Here is a 14,458-nt window from a genome sequence, read left to right as displayed (position 1 = left end):
GAGGCGCACTAGGGCTCAGAATAACTAATACTCTATTGAGCGCCATACCAATCTCAGGATGTTTTTGCCTCGTTAGAGACCATTATAGTAAAAAAAAAAAAAAAAAATTGAACATGTTAATAACAATTGGCATCTGGCATACAAATGAAAATCGTCCCCATCAATCGCTGTAAAATTATTTAAAAAAATAAACAACAACGACAACTAATCCAGTCATCACAAACGACTGAGATTGGTTCTTCCTGACGGCGGTGAGAAAAGTTACAGTTATAGCGTGACAACTCTCCCTGTTTTAGCAGCGCTGTGAATAATAATACACGCATGAATAATGACACTGAGAAACTGTAAGAGACACTGAATTGAAAATGCACAATGGTTCAAATAAGAAAATACTTATTATCCGAGCACTTATGAAAACATCATGGTCACCAATCCCCGCCCATTTTAGGTTTAAGCTAAATGCGATTCTACTCGCTTTTAATTCTACGTCTACAATGAACCTGCTACATGTGACAACATGAGAATTTTTTTTTAAAGTTTCGCTTTCGGAAGGACTGATATGATTCAGTTACTTCTGTCTCAGCAGAACGTCTGCCTTAGTTAAGGTAGGCTAAAGATTATATTTCTGTCAATACTTAAATATCGATGATCATTATTGCAGCTATTTGCAGTTCAGTCACAGTTTGTTATTAGACCATAAGCAAATGCCTACATTAAAACTAAAAACTGACAGGAGTAATAATCCATTATAGGCTACCCGTTAATGGTCAAACTGTTTATATCAGTGTAAAAGTGGTGTTGTTTAGAAGGTTTGTTATTGTATTTGTACACTTGATTTACTCGACAGACAAATGAAACTATTGTACTGTTTCAGGTTCTTTAAGTTCCATCATGTTGCTTCATGTTCTGCTCCTCCTTCATGCTTCAGGAGCTTCTTCATCCATCTCATGTTATGATGATGAAGGGAAACCTGTTGACTGGTTTGTATATTTTTAAATGGCATAGAAACACATAACATCTTGAATCACAGTCATAGCTGTGACATGCTGTAACATCAAAGATGATGGGTAGTTGACGTCATGTCAAGCAGTGTCCAAGTTACAGTGATTTTGATCAAATAAATGCAGCCTTGGTGAGGATGAGAGAGATGTAAAAAACATTTAAAAAATCTAAGTGCTTCAAAACTTTTGAATAGTTGTGTACTTCAACTAAAACTACTTTAAATGCCATTGTTTTGATTTATTTAAATAATAGTTTAATTGACCTCATATTAATTAAACAACTTATTCACAACAGTACTATTTAAATGGATAGTTCACCAAAAATGAAAATTCTGTCATTAATTACTCGCCTACATGTCGTTCCAAACCCGTAAGACTTTCGTTTATCTTCTGAACACAAATTCTTTCTGTCCCTCCATTGACAGCTACGCAACTACCTCTTTGACACTTCAAAAAGTTCATAAAGATATCATAAAACTAATCCATATGAATCGAGCGGTTTAGTTCACATTTTCTGAAGAGACCTGATCACTTTGTATGATGAACAGATTGAATTTAGGCTTTTATTCACATCTAAACATCATATATATATTAGATTTTTTAAAAATTAATTTACTTATAAGTTAATACATAGATCTAGTACATGTAAAATGTACTCATCCATGTGATAAGGTCATATTTTCCTCTTTTCTGTCTCTCCTTGCAGGTTTTACTTGTATAAACTTCCACACTTGCGTCATTCCCCTGTGCAGGAGGGGCTGAAGTATCTTTTCATGGATGGAGAGAGTGAGGGATGGATGGATGGGAAGACTTTAGTTAATGACAGTCAAAGTGCTGTTGGTAGAACAGTAGGGCCTTTATATGAGGTACAGCTCACCCTCCAATTATGCAATTATGATAGCACGACATGACTTTATCATAAAGTTGTTTGCTAAATTAAAAAAGAGAAATGTCCAGTTTTGTTTAAACCAACTTTTGGGTTTGTTTTTCAAATTTTTTCATTATTAGTCGTTTTCTGGCTGATTCTAGAGAAGCTTACTCAGCTTATCCTGTTCTGTAGTCTGCACATTTTCCCCATTTTGCAGAAGTATTAAAACCCTGCGTTGGCATTTACATTCCAGGGTTTAATTATAAATATATTTAAAATCTATTTAGTTATACTACCACACATAAAATTGGCACAAATCAGATACCTATTTTACTTATTCTCATAAGTGTTTTTGCTGTGTACACACATGCTAACAAACATGCACAAAAAAAGCTGAAATGGGTGCTTTATGTGCACATAATTGTTTCATAATAAAAGAGGAACATATGCTTTATATCACATGCTGCTCACAAGGGCATGTTTATTATGAAGAAGCTTTGAGCTTTAACTTTTTCCAGGGCGGTGATGTTGGATACATCTTGTATAATGACCAGCCACCACAACAGAAGCCTTTTGAAGATGCAAGCAGCATTTGTGGCCACACCAAAGGTGAAGTTTTGCTGCAGTTAAGTGCTATTTATGGCACATAAACACACATTTATTTTGTGGATCATGTTAATATACACTATTTCCTTTGTTCCAGGGGTTGTTGTCTTTGATAAGCAGCAGGGCTTCTGGTTGGTCCACAGCACACCTCATTTCCCCTCTCCTAAATCAGCTGGCCAGTTTTCATACCCCAGTTCTGGCATAAGTAATGGACAGAACTTCATCTGTGTCACATATCCTTTTGAGCGCTTTCAGACCATAGGTACGCCTCCAATGCGTTTAAAGTCCCTACAAAGGGAGTTATTCTCTATATCAGTGCGCACAGTTTCTGAACTCCCCGAAATGCCTCGATTGTAGTCTTGAGATTTCTTCTGGGATTGAACATGTCACTGGTAAGAGAGGTGCTGCAACAATGTCAAATATGTGAAAATTGATGTGTATTTTGAAAATTCAAGCAAGAAAACCTATTCTAGTGTACCCCAAAAATGCAAAAGGACATAATATGGCCTTTTTATCAAAAATAAGCTCTTTTATTTATTGTCCTAAAGCAATAAATAGGTATGCAGTTTTTGCACATATTTTGCATTAATTATTTTAGTCTAAACGCACTTTAAAAGGACAGTCCACCCCAAAATAAACTCACCTGTTGTTCCTTGCCTGTATGACTTTATTTCTTCTCTTGGTAAACAGTTTCGGTTCCCATTGATTTCCATTGTATTTGTTTATTTGTCCATAAAATGAACGTCATTAGGAACTGAAACTGGTTACCAATATTTTTTTTTATTTTTGGGTGTACTTTAATGCCGGACTATATGACTGCATCATGTATGAATGAGGTGGACTAGTATGATCCATGATACATGATGAGCATGTTTTAAATTTTCATATGCTTGTTTTAAATAGTGTCTGATGTTAAAAATGCTGCGTGAAATTCTTCTGTAATAATTTTCATATGCAATTTCTGAAGACAAAACATTTATGGGATGCAGTTGCCATAGTGACAAGAGTAATCCTTCTGACACAGTAACCATAGTGACAACACCTACTACTGTGCCAGTCTTTGTGTCTATTCAGTCTTGTGTTTGTAAATCACAGTATTATCACTTTCCGATAATAGTAATAAAGAAATAAGCCAGTGTTTCCCAACCCTGTTCCTGGAAGGACACCAACAGTATCTATACATTTCAAACTATTCCTAATCAAACATTAGCTTTTTATTGGACTATACCAGGCCTGAAATGGATGGGTCAGATAAGGAAGAAAGGTTGAGATACTCAGAAATAAGCCAGTCAAGGCTGTAAATTTCAGATATACGTGGCCTTAAGTGGCTTATTTCTTCTATAAAACAGGGAGCAATATTGTAATAGACACCAGAACATTTTTAAAAGATTATTATTATAAGCTTTGATGTGTTCATAACCAGCCCACAGTTGGAATAATCAACTATATTGGCAATAATACAAATATTAACGATTTACATTTATATGTATGTATATATAAACAAATATTATTGTTAATATATAATATTTATAATAATATTTATAATATATATAATAAAAAGTAATAATAATAAAATCTGTGTTTTTTCTTTCTTATGGTAATGTAATATATTTTCATGTAATGTTCTTTATTTCCCTGTGACATATTTTGTGTGTTTATATATATATATATATATATATATATATATATATATATATATATATATATATACATACATACATACATTATTGTTGTTACTTACTTTATTACTATATGTGGATTGTCTTTGTGACAGTAATGTAATATATTTTTAATGTTTTCTATTTCCTATAATATAATTTTTTACAGGTGAGCAGTTAAAGATCAATCAGCCTCACATATATGACTGCAGCATCCCTGCTTCCCTGGCCGCTGCTGTTCCTGCTATGGCTCAGCTCTGTAAACACACACTGGGCCGATGGGACAATACTTCCTCCCCCTCCCCATCCAATCGCAGTATATCACTCCTCTCGTTGGCTGGAACCGAGTTCATTAGCTTTGCAAAAGGTGCATCATTTGCCAATGGTAAGACTCATTTTTAATACTGATGTAATTGTGTAAGTGATACTTTAATGCCATCCAGTCAAACGTGTAACGATCAAGAGTTAAACATTTAGCTCTATTTGTTAAACAAATCTGTTCTGGTCATGTTGAGGATGTTGTTTTCTTGCATCTGTTTGCAGTTTTTAAAAAATAGTTATTCTATGCAAATATGTACTAGATTGACATCTTAGGTGCAGGTTTACTAACAGTTTTCAGCAGCACAAACCCTCTTTTGGCATTAAAAAAAACAGTCAGGATTTATTAAAGTCAGTGAAAAATGTGCACTGAAGGCGTGGACAGGGTTATTTTTGTGGCTGAACTTATCGTGCTTATGCGTGCTTTTTTATTTTCAGATGCAACATTTATGGGAGGAGAGTGTTTAAATAAATAAGTCATGCTAGGTGATTTACTAAGTCAATTTACTGGTATTTGTGCCATTATTTGACAGTCAAAAGAATCTTGTCTCAAACTAGATGTTAATTTGCCTTGCTTTTGTAGATCGCATTGATCAGTATGGAAATTATCTGCTGTGTCTTTCTTTAATTTGCTCGTCGTCAGAAGATCACTCTTCCCACTTTCCCACTCCTATTGGCGCTTTTTGGGTTCTCTTACGAGAGGTTCTCTCGTATTGCGTAAGTTTAGCTTACGCTACGGGAAAGATTCATCTTCTCGAGATACTGAAGCCAAAAATTATCCTTAATTTTGTATAACTTGTCAACGCAGTGCAGCAGCTAGCAGACCTAGAGCAGGCCATCTCGCGTGCTCATTGGCTGCCCTGCGGGCAACTGCTGCAGCCTACCAGTGCGCCCGGCGTGACGTCACGCCCAATGAGGGGCGCCCGCGCCTTTATAGCGTCACAGCCCGCCGGATAGGCGTGGCTTAGCATATAAAATAGGGGCTGTAGGCTGAATTCTCTGATTTTTCGACTCTTCAGCGAGCTCTTCGCATCGCTGGATTTGAGAGAAGCCGCCGCCGCCGTCGAACAGCGAACAGCCAGCCTAGAACAGCGCTGAGGAAGCCGGCCGTCTTCGCCACCTTCAGCCATCCGTGCGAGCTACGCTATCCGGCGACGTATCCTTTTTTGCTATTATTCTAAAAGAGCAGCGAGCGTCTTTTTAAAGATGCCTCGCACTTCCTGCGGCTCGTGTAAAGCCCCGCTCAGCGCCGGAGACCGCCACCTGATCTGCGCTCTCTGCCTGGGCCTGGAACACGCAGAGCTCGCCCTCGCGTCCGGGGGCTGCGAGCTCTGTGAGGAGCTTCCGCTGTCGACCCTGCGGGCTCGACTCGAAGCATTCAACACCACAGCAGTCACTCCGCCTCCTGTGGGACCGCGCAGAAAGAAGCGAAGTTCCCTGAGACAGCCGGAACCTGTGGCCACAGCGACGCGCTCGCAGGAGAACCTCCCTCGAGCCTCGCTCTCACCTTCCCCACCTCTCCTCACCGACGCGCAACTGCCGCTTACGAGCCTCACTGCCGTCACTTCGGAGGATGAGTCCGTGGGACATGTCACAAAAGACTGCTGCTCTATCCTGGCATCAGACAGCGAGGAATGGTCGCTTCACTCCGCCTCCTCGTCAATCCAGGAATCCGCCCGTACCCGCGCTGGAGCTGACGCGGAACTTATGCGCCTGCTGACGCAAGCGGTTGACCGTCTTGGGCTCGAGTGGTCGCTGCCGAAGGAACCCGCGCCGAACAGGCTCGACGGCTGCTTCCTTCAAAGTCGCCGCCGCGCAGTTTCAGAAACCAGGCCCGCTCCATTCCTGCCGGAACTTCATGCGGAGCTGACGAAGTCGTGGAATTCACCGTTTTCTGCTAGACTTCAGTCACAGGCCTCCGCGTCGCTCTCCCGAGTGGACGGCGCCGCCGAGAAAGGGTACACAGCGATTCCCCCAGTGGAAGAGGCGGTCGCAGCGCACCTTTGCCCGCCCTCCGCGAGATGGCTCCCGTCTAAAGCCTGCAGAGCCACTTCCGCCTTGGTCGGCCGCGCTTATGCCGCCTCCGGCCAGGCCGCGTCTGCTCTACACTCGATGGCTGTGCTTCAGATCCTGCAAGCCGACCTCCTCCGTGAATGGGATGAGAAGGGCCGGGACCCAGCTGCGGTTACGGATTTGAGAAGCGCTACGGATCTCTCTCTCCGCGCCACTAAAGCCGCAGCCCAAGCCATGGGACGAGCCATGGCCGCGTTAACCGTGACGGAGAGGCACCTCTGGTTAACGCTCGCGGATATGAGGGAAACTGAGCGAGCCACCTTTCTAAACGCGCCGCTTTCCCCCACTGGTCTCTTCGGCCCAGCGGTGAACGGGATCATTGACCGCTTCTCTATGGTGCAAAAGACCACGCAGGCCATGAACCTCTTCCTGCCGCGACGCTCGAGTTCCGCCACAGGCCGCTCTCGCGAGAGACAAAGCCAGCCTCCTGTGCGAACCAGCACCCAGCGTCCAGCACAGCCTCAGCATCAGCCTTCGCAGCGACGTCAGGGCGGCCGCCCTAGATCGCGCTCAGACAGCTGTCGCAGACCGCTGCCCCCCAGAGGGCCTCGGCAGAGACTCACGCTGAAGTCTGAGCACGCGAAGCCCTCCTAACAGCGAGAGAGAAAAGACGCGCGTGTCCCGCTGCGGCCGGACCGCCGTCAAAGTTCATTTCCCTGTCAGTCCCCTTCGAACAGGCTACTGCAGTGGTTCAACTAGCAGCCAACGAGCCGGTTTATTCACCCTCTCGCCTGCACACAAACGCCGTTTTCACGGCGACCCAGAGAATTCTCAAAAAGAGTATAATGTCTGGTCCGGCTCACGCCGTCAGTGTTTTAAGTGTAGTGAATGTGCCCACGCCCCAGTGCTCACCCCTACACATAAGCACTCCAAACCCCGTGTCACTCACAGAGCACACTCTCATAAAGCGCAGAAAAGCCGCTCGAGTGTTGAATGTAAGAAATGTGTCCACAGGTCTGTGCCCACTATCTGCCCGCTCTGTTACACGATCAAAGAAGCAGGTTATGAACGTAAGTCTCGTGCCCGCCAGAGAGCGCTCACGCTTGCTAACACAAACCTCCCCCCGGGCCCCGCCTGTGCGTTTAAGTGTTATCACAAAACACAGGGCGTTAATAAAGCGCTCCCCATCTACTATGATCGGGGCGTCAGATACAGTTGTAAGTCTCGTGCCCGCATGCGCGCGCTCACACTTACAGAGAGCTCTCCCGCCCAGAGCGCTGCTCGCGCGTCAAAGTGTGGTAAAAGTATGTTCCCCATCCCTTATGATCGGGACATCTCAGATAAGTCAGCCGGTCTCGGCGGTCAGCAAGCGGCCATTGCCCAGAACCGAGAGCACGCGCGCCGCGCTCTCAGCTCCGGTTCAGTTTCACAAGCCCGCAAATGGCGGCGGTCTGAACCCGGAGGCCATTCGCCCCCTGGCGGCTCGCATAGCTGCGTGGGAAACTATCCCAGGGATTTCAGAATGGGTGTTGAGCACAGTAAAGCAGGGCTATGCAATTCATTCGCCGTCCCCCGCGCTTTCAAGCCCGGACCGCGACGACAGTGAATGCGGAAGTAGCACACCTACTTCACGCAGAAATAGCAAAGATGCTGTGCAAAGGGGCTATAGAAAAGGTGCCGCCTTCTCTGAGCGAGTCAGGCTTTTACAGCCGATATTTTCTCGTACCCAAGAAGGACGGAGCCTTCAGACCTATCCTAGATCTGAGATATTTGAACAAAGTGCTTGCAAAAAGACCGTTCAAAATGCTTACGACCAGGAAAATCCTCGCGCACGTTCGCCCGAGGGACTGGTTTATCTCTCTAGATCTGAAGGATGCCTATTTTCAGATTCAGATAGTACCCCGTCACAGGCAATTTTTGAGATTCACCTTCGACGGTCAGGCATATCAATACACCGTCCTGCCGTTCGGCCTGTCCCTGGCACCCCGTACATTTACAAAGTGCATGGACGCGGCGCTCGCCCCCCTGAGAAGTCAGGGGCTGCGCATAATCAACTATCTGGACGATTGGCTGATATTGGCACAGTCAGAGACAGAACTACTATCTCACAGAACAGTGGTTCTCAGTCATCTGGAAAGCTTGGGTCTCACGGTCAACTGGACCAAGAGCTCATTACTGCCCAGCCAGTCAATTTCCTTTTTAGGAATAGAACTGGACTCGGTGACCATGACGGCTCGTTTACCGCGCGCGCCGTGTTCGCCACATAGCCGCATCTTTCCAGAAGGGCAGCTTTCTCCCTTTGAAAACATTTCAAAGGATGTTGGGCTGTATGGCATCAGCTGCAGTGGTGCTCCAGCTGGGCCTACTGCGCATGCGCCCGCTCCAACGCTGGTTGAACGCTCGCGCGCCTCGCCGAGCCTGGGTGTCTGGCGGCCAGAAAATCAGAGTGACTCAGACCTGCATAACAGCTCTGCAGCCCTGGTTAGTGGCCGACTGGTACCAGCAGGGAGTAATGATGGGAACCATCTCTTATCGGAAGGTCATCTCGACAGACGCGTCCAACTCGGGGCCAGTGGCCAGTGGTCAGACCAGGAGAAGGGTTTTCACATAAACTGTCTGGAAATGATAGCGGTCGAGAACGCGCTGAAGTGCTTCCTCCCGTTCATACAGGGCCAGCATGTTCTTGTCCGCTCGGACAACACATCTGTGGTATCCTATGTAAACCGTCAGGGCGGTGTCAGATCCAGAAATCTCTGCAATCTGGCGGAACGCCTCCTTATTTGGTCACAGACGAACCTGCGCTCGCTGAGGGCGGCGCATGTGCCTGGCCATTTGAACGACGGCCCAGACAGACTGTCCAGGGACAATGTTCCCCCAGGGGAATGGTCCCTGCACCCCCAAACGGTCCAGAAACTGTGGCGCCTATTCGGCAGAGCGGAAGTCGACCTGTTTGCGTCAAAAGACAACGCTCAGTGCCCGACGTTCTTCTCGAAGGACGAGGACGCGCTGGCCCAGGTTTGGCCCAGCCTCCCGCTATATGCTTTCCCTCCGGTCTCTCTGTTGCCACAGGTGATCAAGAGGATCAGGGAAACGCGCCACTCGGTGCCCCTCATAGCCCCGCGTTGGGAGAATCAGACTTGGTTCCTGGAACTGGCACGGCTGTCACATACAGCTCCGTGGCCGATTCCGGTGAGGGCAGATCTCCTCTCTCAAGCTCGCGGCACGATCTGGCATCCCCATCCAGAGCGCTGGTCTCTGCATGCATGGTTGATCAACGGGTACTCGTTGCCCTGCCAGAAGGAGTGATGAACACGATCACACAGTCTAGAGCCCCTTCCACGAGAAGGCTCTACGCGTCTAAATGGTCGGTGTTCTCTGGATGGTGCACCGACAGAGGTCTAGACCCGCGGACATGCGGGGTGGCGCATCTGCTCACCTTCCTACAAGAGCTGTTGGATAAGGGAAGATTGCCCATCCACGCTCAAAGTATACGTGGCGGCCGTAGCAGCATTCGCGGAATCGACGCACGGCCAGTCACTGGGAAGACATGAGTTGGTCATCCGCTTCCTTAGAGGAGCTAGAAGGATGAATCTGCCGCGCCCCCCGTGGGTTCCCATGTGGGATCTTTCACTGGTCCTCGAGGCCCTGAAAGCTTTTCTATTTGAACCACTAGACTCCGTGGAGTTGAAATACCTATCACTAAAAACCGTTTTTCTGACTGCACTGTCGTCAGTAAAACCTGTAGGGGATCTGCACGCGCTGTCTGTCAGCACGTCGTGTCTTGAGTTCGGACCAAATGACTCTAAAGTCATCCTCAGACCTAGACATGGTTATGTCCCTAAAGTGATGGGCACTCCATTCAGAGCGCAAGTTATTTCGCTGTCAGCTCTCCCAGCATCTGACAGCGAAAGTGATGTGAATCTCCTCTGCCCTGTCAGAGCGCTGAGGTTTTACATTACGCGCTCCGTCTCCTTCAAGCGTTCGGAACAGCTTTTCGTTTCGTTTGGTGGGCGCGCCAAGGGGCTTGCCTCCTCGAAACAGAGCCTGTCCAGATGGATAGTGGACGCTATAGCGGCAGCTTACGCGTCAAAAGGTCTGCAATGCCCTCTGGGCATCAGGGCTCATCCACGAGAGGCGTGGCCTCGTCGTGGGCATGGTCAAGTGGAATTTCTATCCATGACATATGTTAAGCGGCGGGCTGGGGCTCCCCGTCTACCTTTGTCAGGTTTTATAACCTAGAAGTTCCTGCCTTGCAGGCTAAACTATTGTCAGTTTGAAAAAGAGGTGTATTCTGCCCAGATCTCCTGCTCAGATCACGTTCATGACTCAGCTCTCCTGGTTGAGCTGCACTAGTAGGGTATGTGCCATATGACTATACAGACCGGCGCGCTGCTCTGTATTCCCTATGTGTGCTTATGTACAAGTGATGGCCCGCGTGGCTGGCCACCTAATTTTTTCCACTTATGGGGTTCCTCTCAAGCTCGGGGTTCTCATTTGGATGCTTGGCGCGCACGGCGTTGACAAAGTGTTCCCGTAGCGTAAGCTAAACTTACGCAATACGAGAGAACCTCTCGTAAGAGAACGATACTCGGTTACTAACGTAACCTCGGTTCTCTCTAGAGAGGGAACGAGTATTGCGTAACCGGCCGTGCTCGCGCCACGAGCGACTTCGCTTCAGTCGTCGAAAAACCAGAGAATTCAGCCTCCAGACCCTATTTTATATGCTAAGCCACGCCTATCTAGCGGGCTGTGACGCTATAAAGGCGCGGGCGCCCCTCATTGGGCGTGACGTCACGCCGGGCGCACTGGTAGGCTGCAGCAGTTGCCCGCAGGGCAGCCAATGAGCACGCGAGATGGCCTGCTCTAGGTCTGCTAGCTGCTGCACTGCGTTGACAAGTTATACAAAATTAAGGATAATTTTTGGCTTCAGTATCTCGAGAAGATGAATCTATCCCGTAGCGTAAGCTAAACTTACGCAATACTCGTTCCCTCTCTAGAGAGAACCGAGGTTACGTTAGTAACCGAGTATCGTTTTACGCTCTCACGCTAATTTGCCCCGTTTACGCTAATCTTGCCCTTAGACTGCTGTGATGCATATTTGTGTTTTTCAGAATTTTGTTCCAATGAAACGCATGCAAGTTAAAAGAAGTTCAACTTATACACATGGCTTTGAGTCATCTACACTGAAAAAAATTTGGTGTAGGATTTACTTTGAAAGTTATCAAGTTAAATTTAACAAGACATGGCAGGTAACAGAAGTAGAAAGACTGAAAGTGTAAAACATACTCCAGTAATCTATTTTACAGTGTATGCATTTTATAAAAAATAAGTAATTATTGCTTTTTCACTTGATACCCAGACCTGTATCACTCTTGGGTGGCACCTGCGCTACAGTCCGACCTGCTGGTTCAGTTCTGGCGTCGCTCCACTGGCCTCCTGCCCTCTGACTGCTCTGACAGCTGGAAAGTCCTCAACATAGATCTCATTTCCCCAGGCCAGAGCGTCACGTTCAAGGCCACAGAGGACCACTCGAAGTGGGCGGTCAGTACCGGCAGCAGCCGCACTGGAAGTGGGACATCAGGCGGCTGGGTCTGCGTAGGAGACATCAACCGTGACGAGGCGGAGGAAAAGAGAGGTGGGGGAACGGTGTGCCGCCAAGATGCTGCGGTGTGGAAGGCCTATCGCTCGGCCGCCTTGCAGTGCGAGACCTGCGGTGGAGAAGTGCAGACGTGCGAAAAAGCCGCTCAATATCTCTGATGCAGTTGAGCACTGCAGAAATCAGGGCATTGCAGAACGACTGCAGGTGTAGGTGTTAAACAGGTATGATTCTGAGGTCAAATGCTTTTTCTATTACACTTAGCAATATGCAGGGCAATTCATTTAAATGCAAATGGACTGTAAATTTATGATTAAATCCTCACATTTATATAATGTCTCATAACTTCAGCTAAACAGGCTATACATTAATTTTAATGCGGTAAAGTTTTAGGTGTTTTTAAACTGTGTGTATATAAATATTTGCTTGGGCTATGATCAAATTTATTTTTAAGAAACATTGGGTATTAGACGGTGAAGTGTTTTATTTAAAAGCATTAAAACTAAAATGATAAAATAATATCTGTTTTCTAGCAAACTTCTGTTGTTACAAAATATGGGTAGCCAAATCCCTAACTCTCACCATTGGTTGAGATGATGTTACAATTTTCTGTTTGGTGCTTCTAGTGGCACAAAATTACGCACATCACCTCGGACCTCGAGAAGCCAGAAGTGCATTATGAGAATTGGATTGAGATGTTTCTAGTAGAGATGTTTTTAATCACTCAAATATTGTTGCTGTATTAAATTGAGGAAAATAAAAGCACCCTAATGAGACTTTAACTACATCGTCACTGCTTTAGCTTTTCACAAATTATAATAAAATATTCTGTATAGTTAATAAGGGGGAACTATTCTGTATAACGAAGGCTGGCCAGAGTACTCAGTAGTGAGTTCAGAAAGAGGCCTGAACTAATAAAGAAAACCAATTCCTGTGATGCAAAGCTGTATTTTCAGCATCATTCTAATATGCTGATTTGCTGCTCAAGAAACATTTCTTATTACTATTTCGATGTTGATAAGTTCTTCTGCTTGATATTTTTCATGGAAATGGTGAGATTTTTATTCAGCTTATAAAGTTCAAAAGATTTATTTGAAATGGAAATTTTATAATTGAGACATTACAAATCTCTTTAATGTTTTTGTTTAATCAATTTAATGAATACACCCTGAATTAAAAGAATAAAAAAACAAACTTTTGAATGGTACTGTGTTTTTATGTAGTATTATTAGCGCTGAAACCTATTGTAATTGTTAGGTTTTTCAAAGATCAGCATTCTGCTGTAAAAAAAGTGATCACCAAACTGTAAGTTGTAGAGACTTGAAACTTTGAGGGCTGATAGTACTCACTCCATCTACAAGGTCACTGAGGCTCGCCCCAGTCGGCCTGATTGTGGCGCTAGCGATCAAAAGTACGAAATCGCTCATAACTCTTAAACTGTTGGCCGGAATCCTTTGCTCATGAGTCATGGCGAACAAAACGCCTCTAATTTGATTGACGAAACATTAGGATATTTGGTTGCTGTTTTTTTAAACTACTTTTGCGAACTATTCATTCCTAAACAAAAACTCAGAATTTCACTAAATTAGGTGATAGGGCTGCCAACTGTCCTGTATTTGCCATGACGTCCCCATATTTTGGGCCGTACGGGGACAAAGCAACGACATGTATAGTTTCTCAAATGCTTCCTAATTTAATGCTAATTTAATTACCTAATTTTGATTAATTTAATGCATCCTTGCTGAATAAAAGTAGGCTTTCTTTACTTTACTTTCTTTAATTTCTTTAAAATGTAATGTATAATGTTACAAAAGCTTTCTAATTCATATAAATGCTATTATTTTGAACTATGGTTTGTGTCTAATGTGACTTTTTTGTGTGACCTTAAAATTCGTTTTAGAATTAAATTGTAGGCTACATAAATGGGTTAAGCAAAACAAATGGGTTTATATCTGAGAACCTTTTAAACACATACAAACCTGAAAAGTCATGTGATACAGTACAAATATTTTGAGTGTCCCTTATTTTCCTGTAAAGAACCATGATTGTCCCGTATTTTTCTTTTCTGAAGTTGGCAACCCTACTTATGAAATATGATTCTAAATAAGCATGCAGACTTGTATGTAGATCAGGCCATATGTGATGCTATAACTGTTAAAAAGATATATTTCTATGCCAAATCACATGATATGGCTGAAAATGTTCTTTTTCGTGTCTGATTAATGTAGAACTTCTCAAAATTAGGTGAGCACATGCGACGTATGATTCTAAAGAAGCATACAAACATTTATGGAAATCGGGCAATAGGTGCCGCTATAACAGGTAAAAAGATTTGACAAAACATATATTTTACTTAAAAATGACCTGTATTGGCTATAAATGGTATTTTCTCTGATGG

At 44.6% G+C, this 14,458-nt stretch overlaps 1 protein-coding gene across 1 annotated transcript; it reads left to right on the top strand.

The window, feature by feature from the left end:
• Positions 1-305: 305 nt before the first annotated feature.
• Positions 306-13,254, top strand: dnase2 (deoxyribonuclease II, lysosomal). Its single transcript, XM_077214689.1, has 7 exons — positions 306-605; positions 875-980; positions 1,708-1,867; positions 2,388-2,478; positions 2,573-2,737; positions 4,303-4,518; positions 11,824-13,254. The coding sequence occupies exons 2-7, from the start codon at positions 892-894 to the stop codon at positions 12,219-12,221; spliced, it is 1,119 nt and encodes a 372-aa protein (XP_077070804.1). The 5' UTR covers positions 306-605; positions 875-891; the 3' UTR covers positions 12,222-13,254.
• Positions 13,255-14,458: the final 1,204 nt, after the last annotated feature.

This window comes from Siphateles boraxobius, unplaced genomic scaffold (assembly GCF_051911475.1).
Source record: "Siphateles boraxobius isolate OS27281-9 unplaced genomic scaffold, OSU_SipBor_1 68, whole genome shotgun sequence".
Taxonomy (NCBI): domain Eukaryota; kingdom Metazoa; phylum Chordata; class Actinopteri; order Cypriniformes; family Leuciscidae; genus Siphateles; species Siphateles boraxobius.
Note: the sequence above shows the minus strand (reverse complement) of the source record. Positions and strands in the feature narration are given on the sequence as shown.

Bases quoted from the DNA above. Each gene is read 5' to 3' on its own strand.
- dnase2 (XM_077214689.1), top strand. From the start codon at position 892: ATGTTGCTTCATGTTCTGCTCCTCCTTCATGCTTCAGGAGCTTCTTCA. The intron at 981-1,707 runs GTTTGTATATTT...CTCTCCTTGCAG, and splicing joins GAAGGGAAACCTGTTGACTG to GTTTTACTTGTATAAACTTC. The intron at 4,519-11,823 runs GTAAGACTCATT...CTTGATACCCAG, and splicing joins AGGTGCATCATTTGCCAATG to ACCTGTATCACTCTTGGGTG.